Source organism: Anomaloglossus baeobatrachus, chromosome 7 (assembly GCF_048569485.1).
Source record: "Anomaloglossus baeobatrachus isolate aAnoBae1 chromosome 7, aAnoBae1.hap1, whole genome shotgun sequence".
Lineage (NCBI taxonomy): Eukaryota > Metazoa > Chordata > Amphibia > Anura > Aromobatidae > Anomaloglossus > Anomaloglossus baeobatrachus.
In genome coordinates, this window is record NC_134359.1 from 28,462,518 (window position 1) to 28,474,765 (window position 12,248).

The following is a 12,248-nucleotide window of genomic DNA, read 5'->3' on the forward strand; positions in this document are numbered from 1 at the left end:
ATGTCAGCCAAGCACCCGACTTTGTGGGATGTACAACAGAGTCGAGGAGCAGTGCTTGCTGATGTCACTGCTGCGTCTTCGCTTGTTGTGCATGCGAGCCAATCCCCTGTCCATGCTGCCCGAGAACAAGCCTCCTCCGGCCCTGCACCTGCAGTTGCCTACGCAGAAATAACACCATCATCAAGCACGTCCTTGTCCCAGCGCAGTGTTCAGTTATCCATTCAGGAAACCTTTGAACGCAGGCGCAAATACACTGCCAACGCCCCACATGCCACACTTCTAAATGCTAACATTTCGCGACTGCTTGCACTGGAAATGTTGCCTTTTAGGCTGGTGGAGACAGAAGCATTCCGCGACCTGATGGCGGCAGCTGTCCCACGTTACTCGGTCCCCAGCCGCCACTATTTCTCCCGGTGTGCCGTCCCCGCGTTGCATAACCACGTGTCACAAAACATCACACGTGCCCTGAACAACGCTGTTTAAGCCAAAGTCCACCTAACCACACACACGTGGACAAGTGCTTGTGGGCAAGGCCGCTACATCTCGTTGACGTCACACTGGGTTAATATTGTGGAAGCTGGGACCCAGTCTGAGCGAGGGACGGAACACATCCTTCCCACACCACGGTTTGCAGGCCCTACCTCAGTCAGGGTTTCACCTACACTCTACAGCTCCGGAATGTCATGCTCCTCAGCCTCCTCCTCCTCCTGCGCATCCTCATCCACTTTACCCTCCACACCAGTCCCAAGCTGGAAGCACTGCAGCACTGCCTCGGCGAAGCGGCAACAGGCTGTGCTGAAGCTAATCTGCATAGGTGACAAACCCCACAATGCAGAAGAGGCGTGGACAGCTCTGAAACAGCAGGCAGATCACTGGCTCACACTTCTGAACCTAAAGCCAGGAAAGGTCATGTGTGACAATGGCCGGAACCTGGTGGCGGCTTTGAGGCGAGGCCAGCTGACACATGTTCCATGCGTGGCCCATGTGCTCAACCTCGTGGTTCAGCGGTTTCTAAAGTCATACCCAGAGCTGTCTGATCTGCTGGTAAAAGTTCGCCGCCTGTCTGCACATTTTCGAAAGTCACCTACTGCTTCAGCCGGCCTTGCCGGCTTTCAGCGCCGTTTGCATCTTCCGGCTCACAGACTAGTGTGTGATGTCCCCACGCGTTGGAATTCAACTCTGCACATGTTGGTCAGGATATGTGAGCAGAAGAGGGCAGTTGTTGAGTACCTGCATCACCTAAGCCGTCGGGAAATGGGTCAAACTCCACACATAACACCTGAGGAGTGGAGATGGATGTCCGACCTATGAACCATCCGCCAAAACTTTGAGGACTCCACCAAGATGGTGAGCGGCGATGACGACATTATTAGCGTCACCATACCGCTTCTCTGCCTTCTAAAATGGTCTCTGCTCAAAAACAAACATGATGCATTGCAGGCGGAGCGCGATAAGTTGGAGCAAGAAACATTAGTGGGTGTGGGTGATAACACACAGCCCAGCCTCGTCTCATCACAACGTGCAGTGGAGGACTATGACGAGGAGGAGGATGAAGACATGGAGGAACTCTCCGGCCAAATTGAGGATATGACATGCAGTCATATCCTCGGTTCAGCGTGGCTGGCCAGAGGACAGGGTAGATGATGAGGAGGAGGAGGAGGACAGCATGTTCAGTCATCGTGTTGGTCAGGATACTGAAGTGATGGCTGTTAAGAGTCTGGCGCACATGGCTGACTTTATGGTAAGCTGCCTGTCTCGTGACCCTCGCGTTAAAAACATCTTGGCCGACAATCATTACTGGTTGGTAACACTGTTAGACCCACGCTAAAAGGAGAACTTTATGTCTCTTATTCCCGAGGCAGAGAGGTCAGGCAAAATGCAGCAGTTCCAGAAGGCCATAGTCACGGAAGTAGGCAAAGCATTCCCCTCACAAAACGCTAGCGGCATAGGTCAGGAATCAGTGGACAACCGAGGCGTACAGCCGAGAGAGGCACAAGTCCAATCCGCTAGAGGTAGGGGAACAGTCTTTAAGATGTGGGACAGTTTTCTCAGCCCCTCACGTACCACAGCCCCTGAGGTGCGGGGTAGTGCCACAAGAAATTCTAAGTTTGCCCAGATGCTCAAGGAGTACCTTGCAGATCGAACAACTGTACTCCGACATTCCTAATTATTGGGTATCCAAGCTGGACACGTGGCATGAATTGGCTCTCTACGCCTTGAAAGTCCTGGCCTGCCCTGCCGCTAGCGTTTTGTCAGAGCGTGTTTTTAGTGCCGCAGGTGGAATCATTACAGATAAACGCACCCGCCTGTCAACTGAAAATGCTGACAGGCTGACTCTGATTAAGATGAACAAGGGTTGGATTGGGCCAGACTTCACCACACCACCAGCAAATGACAGCGGAATTTAAAGTTTGTAACGGGAATTTGCCATGTACCTCCACTCACCCATGGGTACACACTTCTGGACTTTGGCTAATCGCTGGACTGCTCCTCCTTCTCCTCATGCGCCACCATGATGACCGTTACAATAGTTAGGCCGTTGTTTCAGGTATACCCCCAGTGGTAAATTTTTTCGCCCATTCTTTCAGAATGGGCATTACAACGACAGGAGACCCGCTCCTTTGCAATGGGAACAATGTTTTGAGGCCCTCATGCACGTCTCTATCCAGGGACAATGTGGAGCCTCCAAATTTTTGGCTGCCCTGCCTAAGGGCTATACTACAATAGACCCACTTCCTTACAATGGGCACTTCAAGTTTACAGGCCCTCATGCACGTCTCTATCCAGGGACAATGTGGAGCCTGACGCTGCCACCGACTGCCACACACGTGCGGTTTTTAAATGCAAGCACGGACGGAATAAGAACCTAACAGGTTTTTAGGAGCGACAATTACTGAGAAGTCTGACACTATCAGACACTGCTGACTGACGTGTATTATTCACTAGACTTGTGCGTTATATACTAGTTTGTACAAAACGCACAAAAGTGCACCTGTACGCTGCCACCGACAGACACACACGTGCGGTTTTTAAATGCAAGCACGGACGCACTAAGAACCTAACAGCTTTTTAGGAGCGATAATTACTGAGAAGTCTGACACTATCAGGACTGTTTTAGACTGTGTACACCAGCCCCAGATATGATGAAGGCTGGTATACGGTCACCACTAGGAATGGCTATATACCCTGCCTGCCTGCCTGTATACTGCTACAATAGTCCTGACAAGAACTCTTCTGGTCACTAGCCTGTATTCCGACCTGGCTATACCCTGCCTGCCCTGCCTGTATACAGCAACAATAGTCCTGAGAAGGACTCTTCTGGTCACTAGCCTGTATTCCGATCTGGCTATACCCTGCCTGCCTGTATACAACTACAATAGTCCTGAGAAGGACTTCTGGTCACACTGTTTGCAGCCCTGCTACGGAAATAACTATAAAGGGCCGCAAACCTTTCCCTGAAGCAGCAACACTCTCCCTGCACTGACTGTCTGGATGGCTGTGAGCAGAGCACAGCGCGCCCGCCGGTATAAAGGCTCGGTCACGCTGTGCAGGCCGGCCAATCACTGCAATTCCACAACTAACAGGGCTGTGGCATTGCAGTGGTCTGCCAGCCAATCCCTGCATGAGGGCTGGCTCTCAAAAGAGTGCCAACATGCAGGGATGAACACCACGAGTACAGTACGAGTATCGCGAGATTACTCAGTCCCCGCCAAGTAGCCCGAGTGCAGTGATACTCGTGCGAGTACCGAGTAGTGACAAGCATACTCGCTCATCACTAATAAAGACTCCTCCACACACCCTGTTCACCAATTTATTAATTCAAAGTAAATTATGAAAGTTCTGACCTAATCCAATGGAGCTATGTCCCATGACGCCCATCAATTCCTATGGAGCATGGTTCTGAAAACTTTTTCAGAATTTCGCTCCATAGGTCACTGCCGGTCAGCAGCAGCCTGGAATTAGCCTGCCACTGACCGACAGTGACTTCTGGAACCTCGTTTTAAGAATGCTCCATAGAAAATGGACGTTGTGGCACATTATACTCATTTCATTGTGCAGTACATTTTTGTGTTCTGAAGAGGTTTTTTTCTATATTTACTTTTTTACTGAATGACAGAATGTATAATTGGTGGAGGAAGGTTAAACTAGATGAACCTAGGTATTTTTTCAACCTTTCTAACTGTAACTATGTTCAACTCATTCATGTCCTTCTAGACTTGACTCAATGTAACATCTCAAAAACAACGGAGTTATATTCCAAGAATGTGAATATAAAATATTATCTTTATTGAACATTCATTAAAAATCCAAAATGTACAAGTAACAAAAATATAAAGAGTGGAAGATAAAGTGCAGGAAGGAGGGCAAGCATGTACCACGGAATATAAAGTTAATCTAGGAGCACTGATCAAAAATATCTATATATTACACAAGCCCATAAAAAAGGTGGTTGGCCAAGAAAGGGCAGATATAAATATGTTAAATTAATAATATTGCACTATGCCACATACGTTAGAGGAAGGCTATGTCTATAAGTAACCAAACCATGTATATATTCTTACATAGCCCCACACCCTAACAGAGGTAAAGATGTATTATAATGTCAAATGTGGTATCCAGTATGAACTACAAGGTAGTTGTATAGTGGATAATGTGATATCAACCACAAGCGGGCAGTTTAAATGCAGTAACATAACGATAGATCTTGCTCACCCATAGTAATGATTCCGGCTGATAAATGTTGTCCAGGGGCCCCGACGCGCGTTTTGCGTTGGGCTTCCTCGGGGGTCCCTGAATAACAATTACCAGCTGGAATCATTACTATGGGTGAGCAAGATCTATTGTTATGTTACTGCATTTAAACTGCCCGCTTGTGGTTGATATTGTCGCGGGCAGAGAGGGGTTTTGGGAACGCCGCTCGCCTGGGTGAATCTCTGGCACTCGGGTCCAGTGCTTCTAATCCTCGGTGGCTCGAGCACGGGGCCGGACCTGGGGCTCGAGCAGCGCCTCCTCGCCCACGAGTGAAAGGGGAAGGTTTGGTGGTGGGATGTTGGTTGTGACGCCACCCACGGGGTTGTGGTGATGGTGGGCACCACCGCTGCTGGTGACGGGGGTTCCCAGGAGCAATGGCGGGGAGCAGCTGAGGTGTTGGCCCCTCCGTGGGTAGGGGTGGTTGGTCCCGGAGCCCCGATTGGGGGTTAGTGAGTAGAGGATAGGTGCAGGTGCCGATGCGGGGAGGCAGCGCGGAAGCGGGGCAGCGATACGGTGCAGCGCTGTGCCGGATGGTACTGGTGTACTCACTCAGGTAGTCTATAACAGAGTCTCTGGTAAAACCAAACAGCTGGATGGACAGGGCCCGCAGTCGACTGCGGCGTCTTCACTCTCCCCGGACGGGTTGATGGCTGCTGTCTTTCCGAGGACAGGTGACAGACTCAAGTATGGGCAGAGGTATCAACAGGTACAGTCAGGATGACTGAGGCAGACTGGCAGGCAGGTATGGACAAATGTGGTGGGCACGGCAGGGGCAGATAGGGATGGGAAGGCAGACTCAGGTACAGGTGACAGACACAGGGATAATGGGACAGGAGCTAACGACCTGACAACTAGCTACACAGACTGGTATACTAACTAACTAAGGTCAGGTGAAGGAAGAATGATCCAACTTCCAGCTTATGATAAAATCCATCTTTTAATGAAAAAATTATTGAAACCACAGTTCACATTATCCAGACTTTTGTATAATAACACCAGGTCTAGGGAAAAATGTTCATGGTCAAAAGCATGTGCGGTTTTGACCATGAATATTTTTCCCTAGACCTGGTGTTATTATACAAAAGTTTGGATAATGTGAACTAATTACTAATTTTTTCATTAAAAGCTGGATTTTATCGGAAGCTGGAAGCTGGATCATTCTTCCGTCACCTGTACTTCAACGCTGGCCAGCAGCAGGATCATTTGCTTCTACACCACCAAGAGAGTGGATGGATCTCAGTATGAGCTGGATATATTTTCTCTATGAACTAACTAAGGTCGCTGCGCAGGTGTGGCATCCCTGAGGCTCAGTCGCCACAGGGTATTGCATCTCACTTAAGATTCAGTACTCATCCCAGGTAAGGAAGAGGTTAACCACTGGTGTTCATCACTTACATAAAACAAACAGTAGGTGTTTTCCCACAGAAACTGGGCTAAAGGTGGTCACCAAAGCAACGGGTTTTTCCCAGCCACTGGTGAGTCATCAGGAAGGTGGGGGCAGCATGAGAGAAGAGAAAGAGCACACAGACTTTTACCTCAGAATAGTCTGGGACACAAAACAACATGGTCACAGGAGAGAGTGTTTCAGAGCTTCCCCTGTTAGAATCGGCCTGACTGGAAGAAGCAGGAGTTTACCAGGTGAGCTGGAAAGACATAGGAGCAGCACAGTAGCTGGAGGTAGAGCTCATTAGCTCCCTCAGAACCGTCACAGTTCAGGGTGCAGAGCCCTAGGGAGGAACAGACTTCACGTTGTATCACCAGAATTTGTAGGACAGAGGGATTGTATGTCCCTCTGGCCACCATAAGATCCTGGAGCAAATCGGCACATATGGTCCGGAGTTGTGATCAAGGTCAGGCCCTACCATGGACCCGCGTCGCCTGCACACGGGACGGGAGCTAACACTACAAAAACACTGTGGTCCCCAAGTAACTAAAGTGTGCAGAAAGGGAGGTCTCACAGCTTCACAACACCGGTGGTGGCTTCTGAGGTACCTGGGATCGGCTGGGGTCCATCACGGCGGAAACCAGCACTCCAAGGTTGACAACTGAACTGTGAGTAAAAGATCTGGAACCGCAACCACTGTGTCACTCCGGTGCCAACGGCCACTGCTACCTCCATCATCCTCCCTGAGGCCAAGCTTCACCTGTGGGAAGCTGAACTATCCTAGCTGCGACACCATCCTCCCCAGAGGACAACGACCGCAGCGGCGACTAATGCCTGGCCGCATACTGCAGGTAGCGTCACAAGAAAACTCCCATCATCCATCCTCATCCCATCTCTATTCCCCTTTTTGGTGTACACCTCGAGGCCACGATGTTGGGCATGACCACCCGTGACATCCCAGACCCGACATCACCGGCTCGGTGACGAGTATTTAACGCCTGCCCCGTGGGTGCTACAGAGGCACCTCCCCTAATGGGAGGGTGCCTTAAATGCATAGTGCATCTCAGTCATAGACTGAGTGGCATTTCTGGAAAATGATGCGCCGGCCCTTTAAGCGCAGTCACGGAGAATCTGTGCGGTGTGCACAAGCCTCTGGAGAGGAAGGAGACAGCAGGACACATAGTTGGCCGGGCAAGTGCAGGTGAGGATGCGACCCGGCAAGAGTGGTGAGTAAGTTGATGTCCCCGCAGGGACGCCGGTGCTACACTCAAGAGCTGACAGTTTTTTTCTCTTTGTCAAATGTCTCTGTCTTACCTTATGGGCGTCAATCCACCTATCTCCTATCTACACTTTGCAAACACCATTGCTATTGCATTTACGTTCTTACCTTGCTTGTTGACACTTCTTTCCTTTACTCGCTCCATCAGTCACTAGCTACTCCATGGACGTAACCCAGAGACCACTGAAACTGATCCTGATCTGCATCTGCAGAAAGGGCGAACACCAAGGAATCATTAGTTATTGCTACGTGGAGCGGCATGCACCAAGACAGTCTATGATAGACATTTTGGTCTGATGGATACATGAACCTAAATTTACAATACAGCCAGCAGCAGTGTAGAATTTATTGCTGCAGTGGTAATGTACAAATGTGAATACTGCTCTATTCACTATTAGTGGGAGCAGAAGTCACATACATGCACTATACCATACACCTATAAATCTGCATGAAGTGGTGGTTGCATATGTGCATCACTGCTCCATTCGTAGGGAGTTTAAAGCCAAAAACTCACCTCTGCTACATCGCTAATCTATGTTATTACACTGTCACCCTGTACAAAGGGTTAGTAAGACGTAGAACAGCGTATTCCCCACTAGGTGGCAGCAAAGTAGTAAAGGAGAGACAAAGTAACACTGTAACAGAAAGGCAGCCGATGTACAGCAGAGTAACCTCAGCAGGCAGTTACCAGGCGAACCACCAGGGGGCAATAGAGTAGTCAAACAGTCAGGGTCTAGACATGAAAGTCAAGTCACTGCAAGGGGAGTATCAAAATCAAGTCAGAAAACAGAATCGAGTCGGAAGATGGAAGATCAGGTATGGAGAGGGAAACACAAACAGACAGGAGCGGGAAGTCAGGGACTGGTACAGACGGACGAGCGGGGAAGGGTAAACAGGAAATCTCACCAGGGCCAGTCACAGGCTGCAGAACAAAACTATAACCAGCACCAGGATGCAAGTGCAGAGGCCAGATATAGTGTCTTCTGAAACCAAAACGAGGCTGATGTGAGTTAACCCCTGACATGACCAGACCGGGTCTGGGAAACTATGGAGCGGAGAATCCTGGTCCTGGATCATGACAGACACATTACTGTGCACATATCATGCATTTCTCTTCCTACCTGAAGAGATGTATTTTATATTGTGGTATTTGTAACAATCAAGGACCTTGGTCCGAAACGCGTCTGAATTATTTTATTGGGTATGTGGTGGTGTACCACGATCTTAACATGTTAGAATAATTAATATTTGTATCCCAATGAAACATGACTCTGGATTTATACCTAGACGTAACCTTCTACAGAATTACAAAGGTCAAAAAAAGACTCCGTTCCATCAAGTTCAACTTTCACTTTTATTATTTGCAAATCCATAAACTACAAATGTCACTTTTCTAAGTGATTATTCCGTTTTATCCAATTACATGCTTAATGCCTTATCTATTGTTTTTTTTCACAGGTTTTCAATCAAACCAGCATGAAGGACTTACGGCAAAAGTCGATTTTACTGACTGGCTATTTGGAGTACTTAATTAAACATTATTACAGTGAAAATATGGCTGAACCCAAGAAACCTTATGCAAAAATAATCACACCCTCTCGCTCTGAAGATCGGGGATGTCAGCTCTCTCTGGCGTTTTCTCTGCCTATAAAAGCTGTTTACAAAGAACTGGAGAAGCGAGGCGTCGCGGTACGTGATATTGTCCTTTTGTCATAGACGTGTTTGCGAATTAACAATGTCAATAACCGTTTTATTTAATAATATTGCACTTGACCCGGTATCGCATTAAGACATTACAAAGTTTTCTAAGCATTCCTCTTCCTTGTGTCACTTTGCAGAATGTCATTGCATGACTTAATTCTTTATTTTCAATTAATTTTATATTTTTTTCATGCCTAAAGATGGAGCCGCGATCTCTAAAGTGAACGGTATTATGTGGTTAAAGGAAAAGTTATCATTTTGTTAGTTTTTAAAGAGTAGGAATGTTTTTAACTTTTTTTCAACTGATGTAACTAGTTAGTATTTTTTATTTTGAAACTTTTGGAAATATTCTGGGGGTGGTCATATTGCAGGAACAAAGTTTTGATGAGAGGTGTAGGCAGAATTTTGGAGAGAAAAATATTGGGCAAAAAATCTTACTATCTATCGAAGGCACATGGGCACCATAATACAGTTTTCAGAAAGATATTGTCACACCTTGCTGGGAACTCGAGAGCAGGGGAGATCGGGGAGCAGAAGGTCTCAGCATTTGGTTATCCTGAGTAGAAGCGTATTTCATTCCATTTGGTGCTGAAGGGGTTAAGGTTTCTTTGCTATCCTGCTGAGATTGCCTTGTAGCTGTTAGGCCGGGGCCACACGGGGCACTACTGCGAGCCTCGCATGACACTCTGCTAACGCTGGCAGCACAACAGGAGCCGAGTGACATGCGAGTGTCACTGTGACTGATGTTTGATCATGCGATTGGACTACAGCTGCGGGGGGCGGGCCGGCTCCGAGAAGGGGCGGGCTGGCACTGAGGAGAGGCGGGCCGGCTCTGAGGAGGGGCGGGTCAGCACTGAGGAGGGGCAGGCCAGTGCTGAGGAGGGGAGGGCTGGATTTATCTCCCTCTCTCCTCCGTAGCCGGCTATTGCCATTCTAGCTCTGCACTCACGGTACACCGGTGTACTGCGAGTGCAGTGCAATTTTTCTCTCGCCCTATAGACTTGAATGGGTGCGAGAGAAACAAGGATCACATTACAGTCGCAGCATGCTACGATTGTTTTCTTGGTCCGATTAGTGCTGAGAAAATAATCGCTCATGGGTGCTGGCACATAGGCTAATATTGGTCCGAGTAGAATGCGATATTTTATCGCACTCCACTCGCTCCAATTTTCATTCCATGTGTCTAAAGGGGGCTTTACACGCAACAACATCGCTAACGAGATTTCGTTGGTGTCACGGAATTCGTGACGCACATCCGGCCTCATTAGCGATGTTGTTGCGTGTGACACGTACGAGCGACTGCTAACCATGCAAAATACTCACCAAATCGTTGATTGTTGACAAGTCATCCATTTCCCAAATGTCGTTGCTGATTTTGGACGCAGGTTGTTCGTCGTTCCTGAGGCAGCACACATCGATACGTGTGACACCGCAGCAACAACGAACAACACCGTACCTGTGTCCTCCAGCAACGAGGTGGGCGTGGCATTCATGTGGCTGCTCTCCGCCCCTCCACTTCTATTGGACGCCTGCTGTGTGACGTCGCTGTGACGCCACACGAACCTCCCCCTTAGAAAAGAGGCTGTTCGCCGGCCACAGCGACGTCGCTAGGAAGGTAAGTATGTGTAATGGATACTAGCAATTTTGTGTGCCACGGGCAGCGATTTGCCCGTGACGCACAAACGATGGGGGTGAGGGTGGGTGCTTTCACGAGTGACATCGCTAGCGCTGCGTGTAAAGTAGCCTTTAGTCTTGAGTGCTGGCTGTGCAACACAGCAGGTAACTGTGCGAATCCAGCTCCTGACCCCGGACTATGTAGAAATAATGCACTTCTGGCGCCCATGCCATCATTAATGCCGGCGTCATACGGTACGATATATCTAACGATATGTTGTCGGGGTCACGTCGTTAGTGACGCACATCCGGCATCGTGTGACATATCGTAGCATGTGACAGCTCCGAACGACTGTGAACGAGCAAAACTACTCACCTTATCATTGGTCGTTGACACGTCGCTCATTTTCAAAATGTCGTTCCTCCTTCTGTGCTCTGGTTGTTCATCGTTCCCGAGGCAGCACACATCGCTCCATGTGACACCCCGGGAATGACGAACACAGCTTACCTGCGTCCTCCGGCAATGAGGAAGGAAGGAGGTGGGCGGGATGTTACGTCCCACTCATCTCCGCCCCTCCGCTACTATTGGCCGGCGGTTGTGTGACGTCGCTGTGACACAGAACGTCCCTCCCCCTTCAGGAAGAGGATGTTCGCCGCCCACAGCGAGGTGGTCCGGGAGGTAAGTACGTGTGACGGGGGTTAACAACTTTGTCTGCCATGGGCAACTAATTTCCCATGACGCACAAACGACGGGGGCGGGTACGATCGCTCATGCGATCGCACGATAGATCGTCCTGTGTGACGCCGGCATAAGAGTTGAAGGATCAACGTATCAAAACAAAAAAATATGATTGAGATGTTAAAATAAATAAATGTGACATTTCCCTTTATACGTGTAAGATGTGGTTGTAAATTATGCAAAAATGCAGTGGCGTTGACTAGTTATAACCCTTGGTGTTGGTGTACCAGTTTGATTGGTTTGATACCAGAGAGGATTTTACTGATTATAGGGTTATAATTCACCATTCCAGCTGGCAATAAACCCCAACCATGTTTGTTTTTTCTTGCAGTGTGACATGCGTGAGCCCAATAGCCTCCGGATCGCGCCCGTTCCCCTTTACAACTCATTCCACGATGTCTTCAAGTTTATTAAAATTTTGAGAGAAGCTTTAGCCTCTGTTAGAAGCTCAAAGAATAAAGACGGGATAGAAGAATAAAGATCAGAATCACTTACAGTCCGTTGTGTTAAATAGTTGTCATAAATGTTTGATTTTTCCATATATGTTGCAAAAAAAAACAAAAACAATTTTTTACAGCTCCTTATTATTAATCCATATACATTATTTTCTTTGACTTATTGAAGAACATGCCCTATGGATGTAAAAGTGGAGTAGAGCTCACCATTGTGAGTGCCGGCCTCCATCTCTACATACACGTCCTCCGTCCGGGCCAGTGAACTCCGTCTGGTATTTTCCCCAAGTATTTCCCCATAAGCCCCAGAATTGCCCAATTTTTTGA

At 48.3% G+C, this 12,248-nt stretch overlaps 1 protein-coding gene across 3 annotated transcripts in view; it reads left to right on the top strand.

Annotated features, from left to right (window-relative positions):
• The window catches only part of KYNU (kynureninase), a 271,837-nt gene extending 259,824 nt beyond the window's left edge, over positions 1-12,013 (top strand). For all 3 annotated transcript variants that reach the window (XM_075317171.1, XM_075317170.1, XM_075317169.1), the window contains exons 13-14: positions 8,874-9,104; positions 11,801-12,013. In XM_075317171.1, coding sequence (XP_075173286.1) covers positions 8,874-9,104; positions 11,801-11,947 — 378 coding nt within the window. In that variant the 3' untranslated portion in view covers positions 11,948-12,013. The remainder of the gene's footprint in view (positions 1-8,873; positions 9,105-11,800) is intronic.
• Positions 12,014-12,248: the final 235 nt, after the last annotated feature.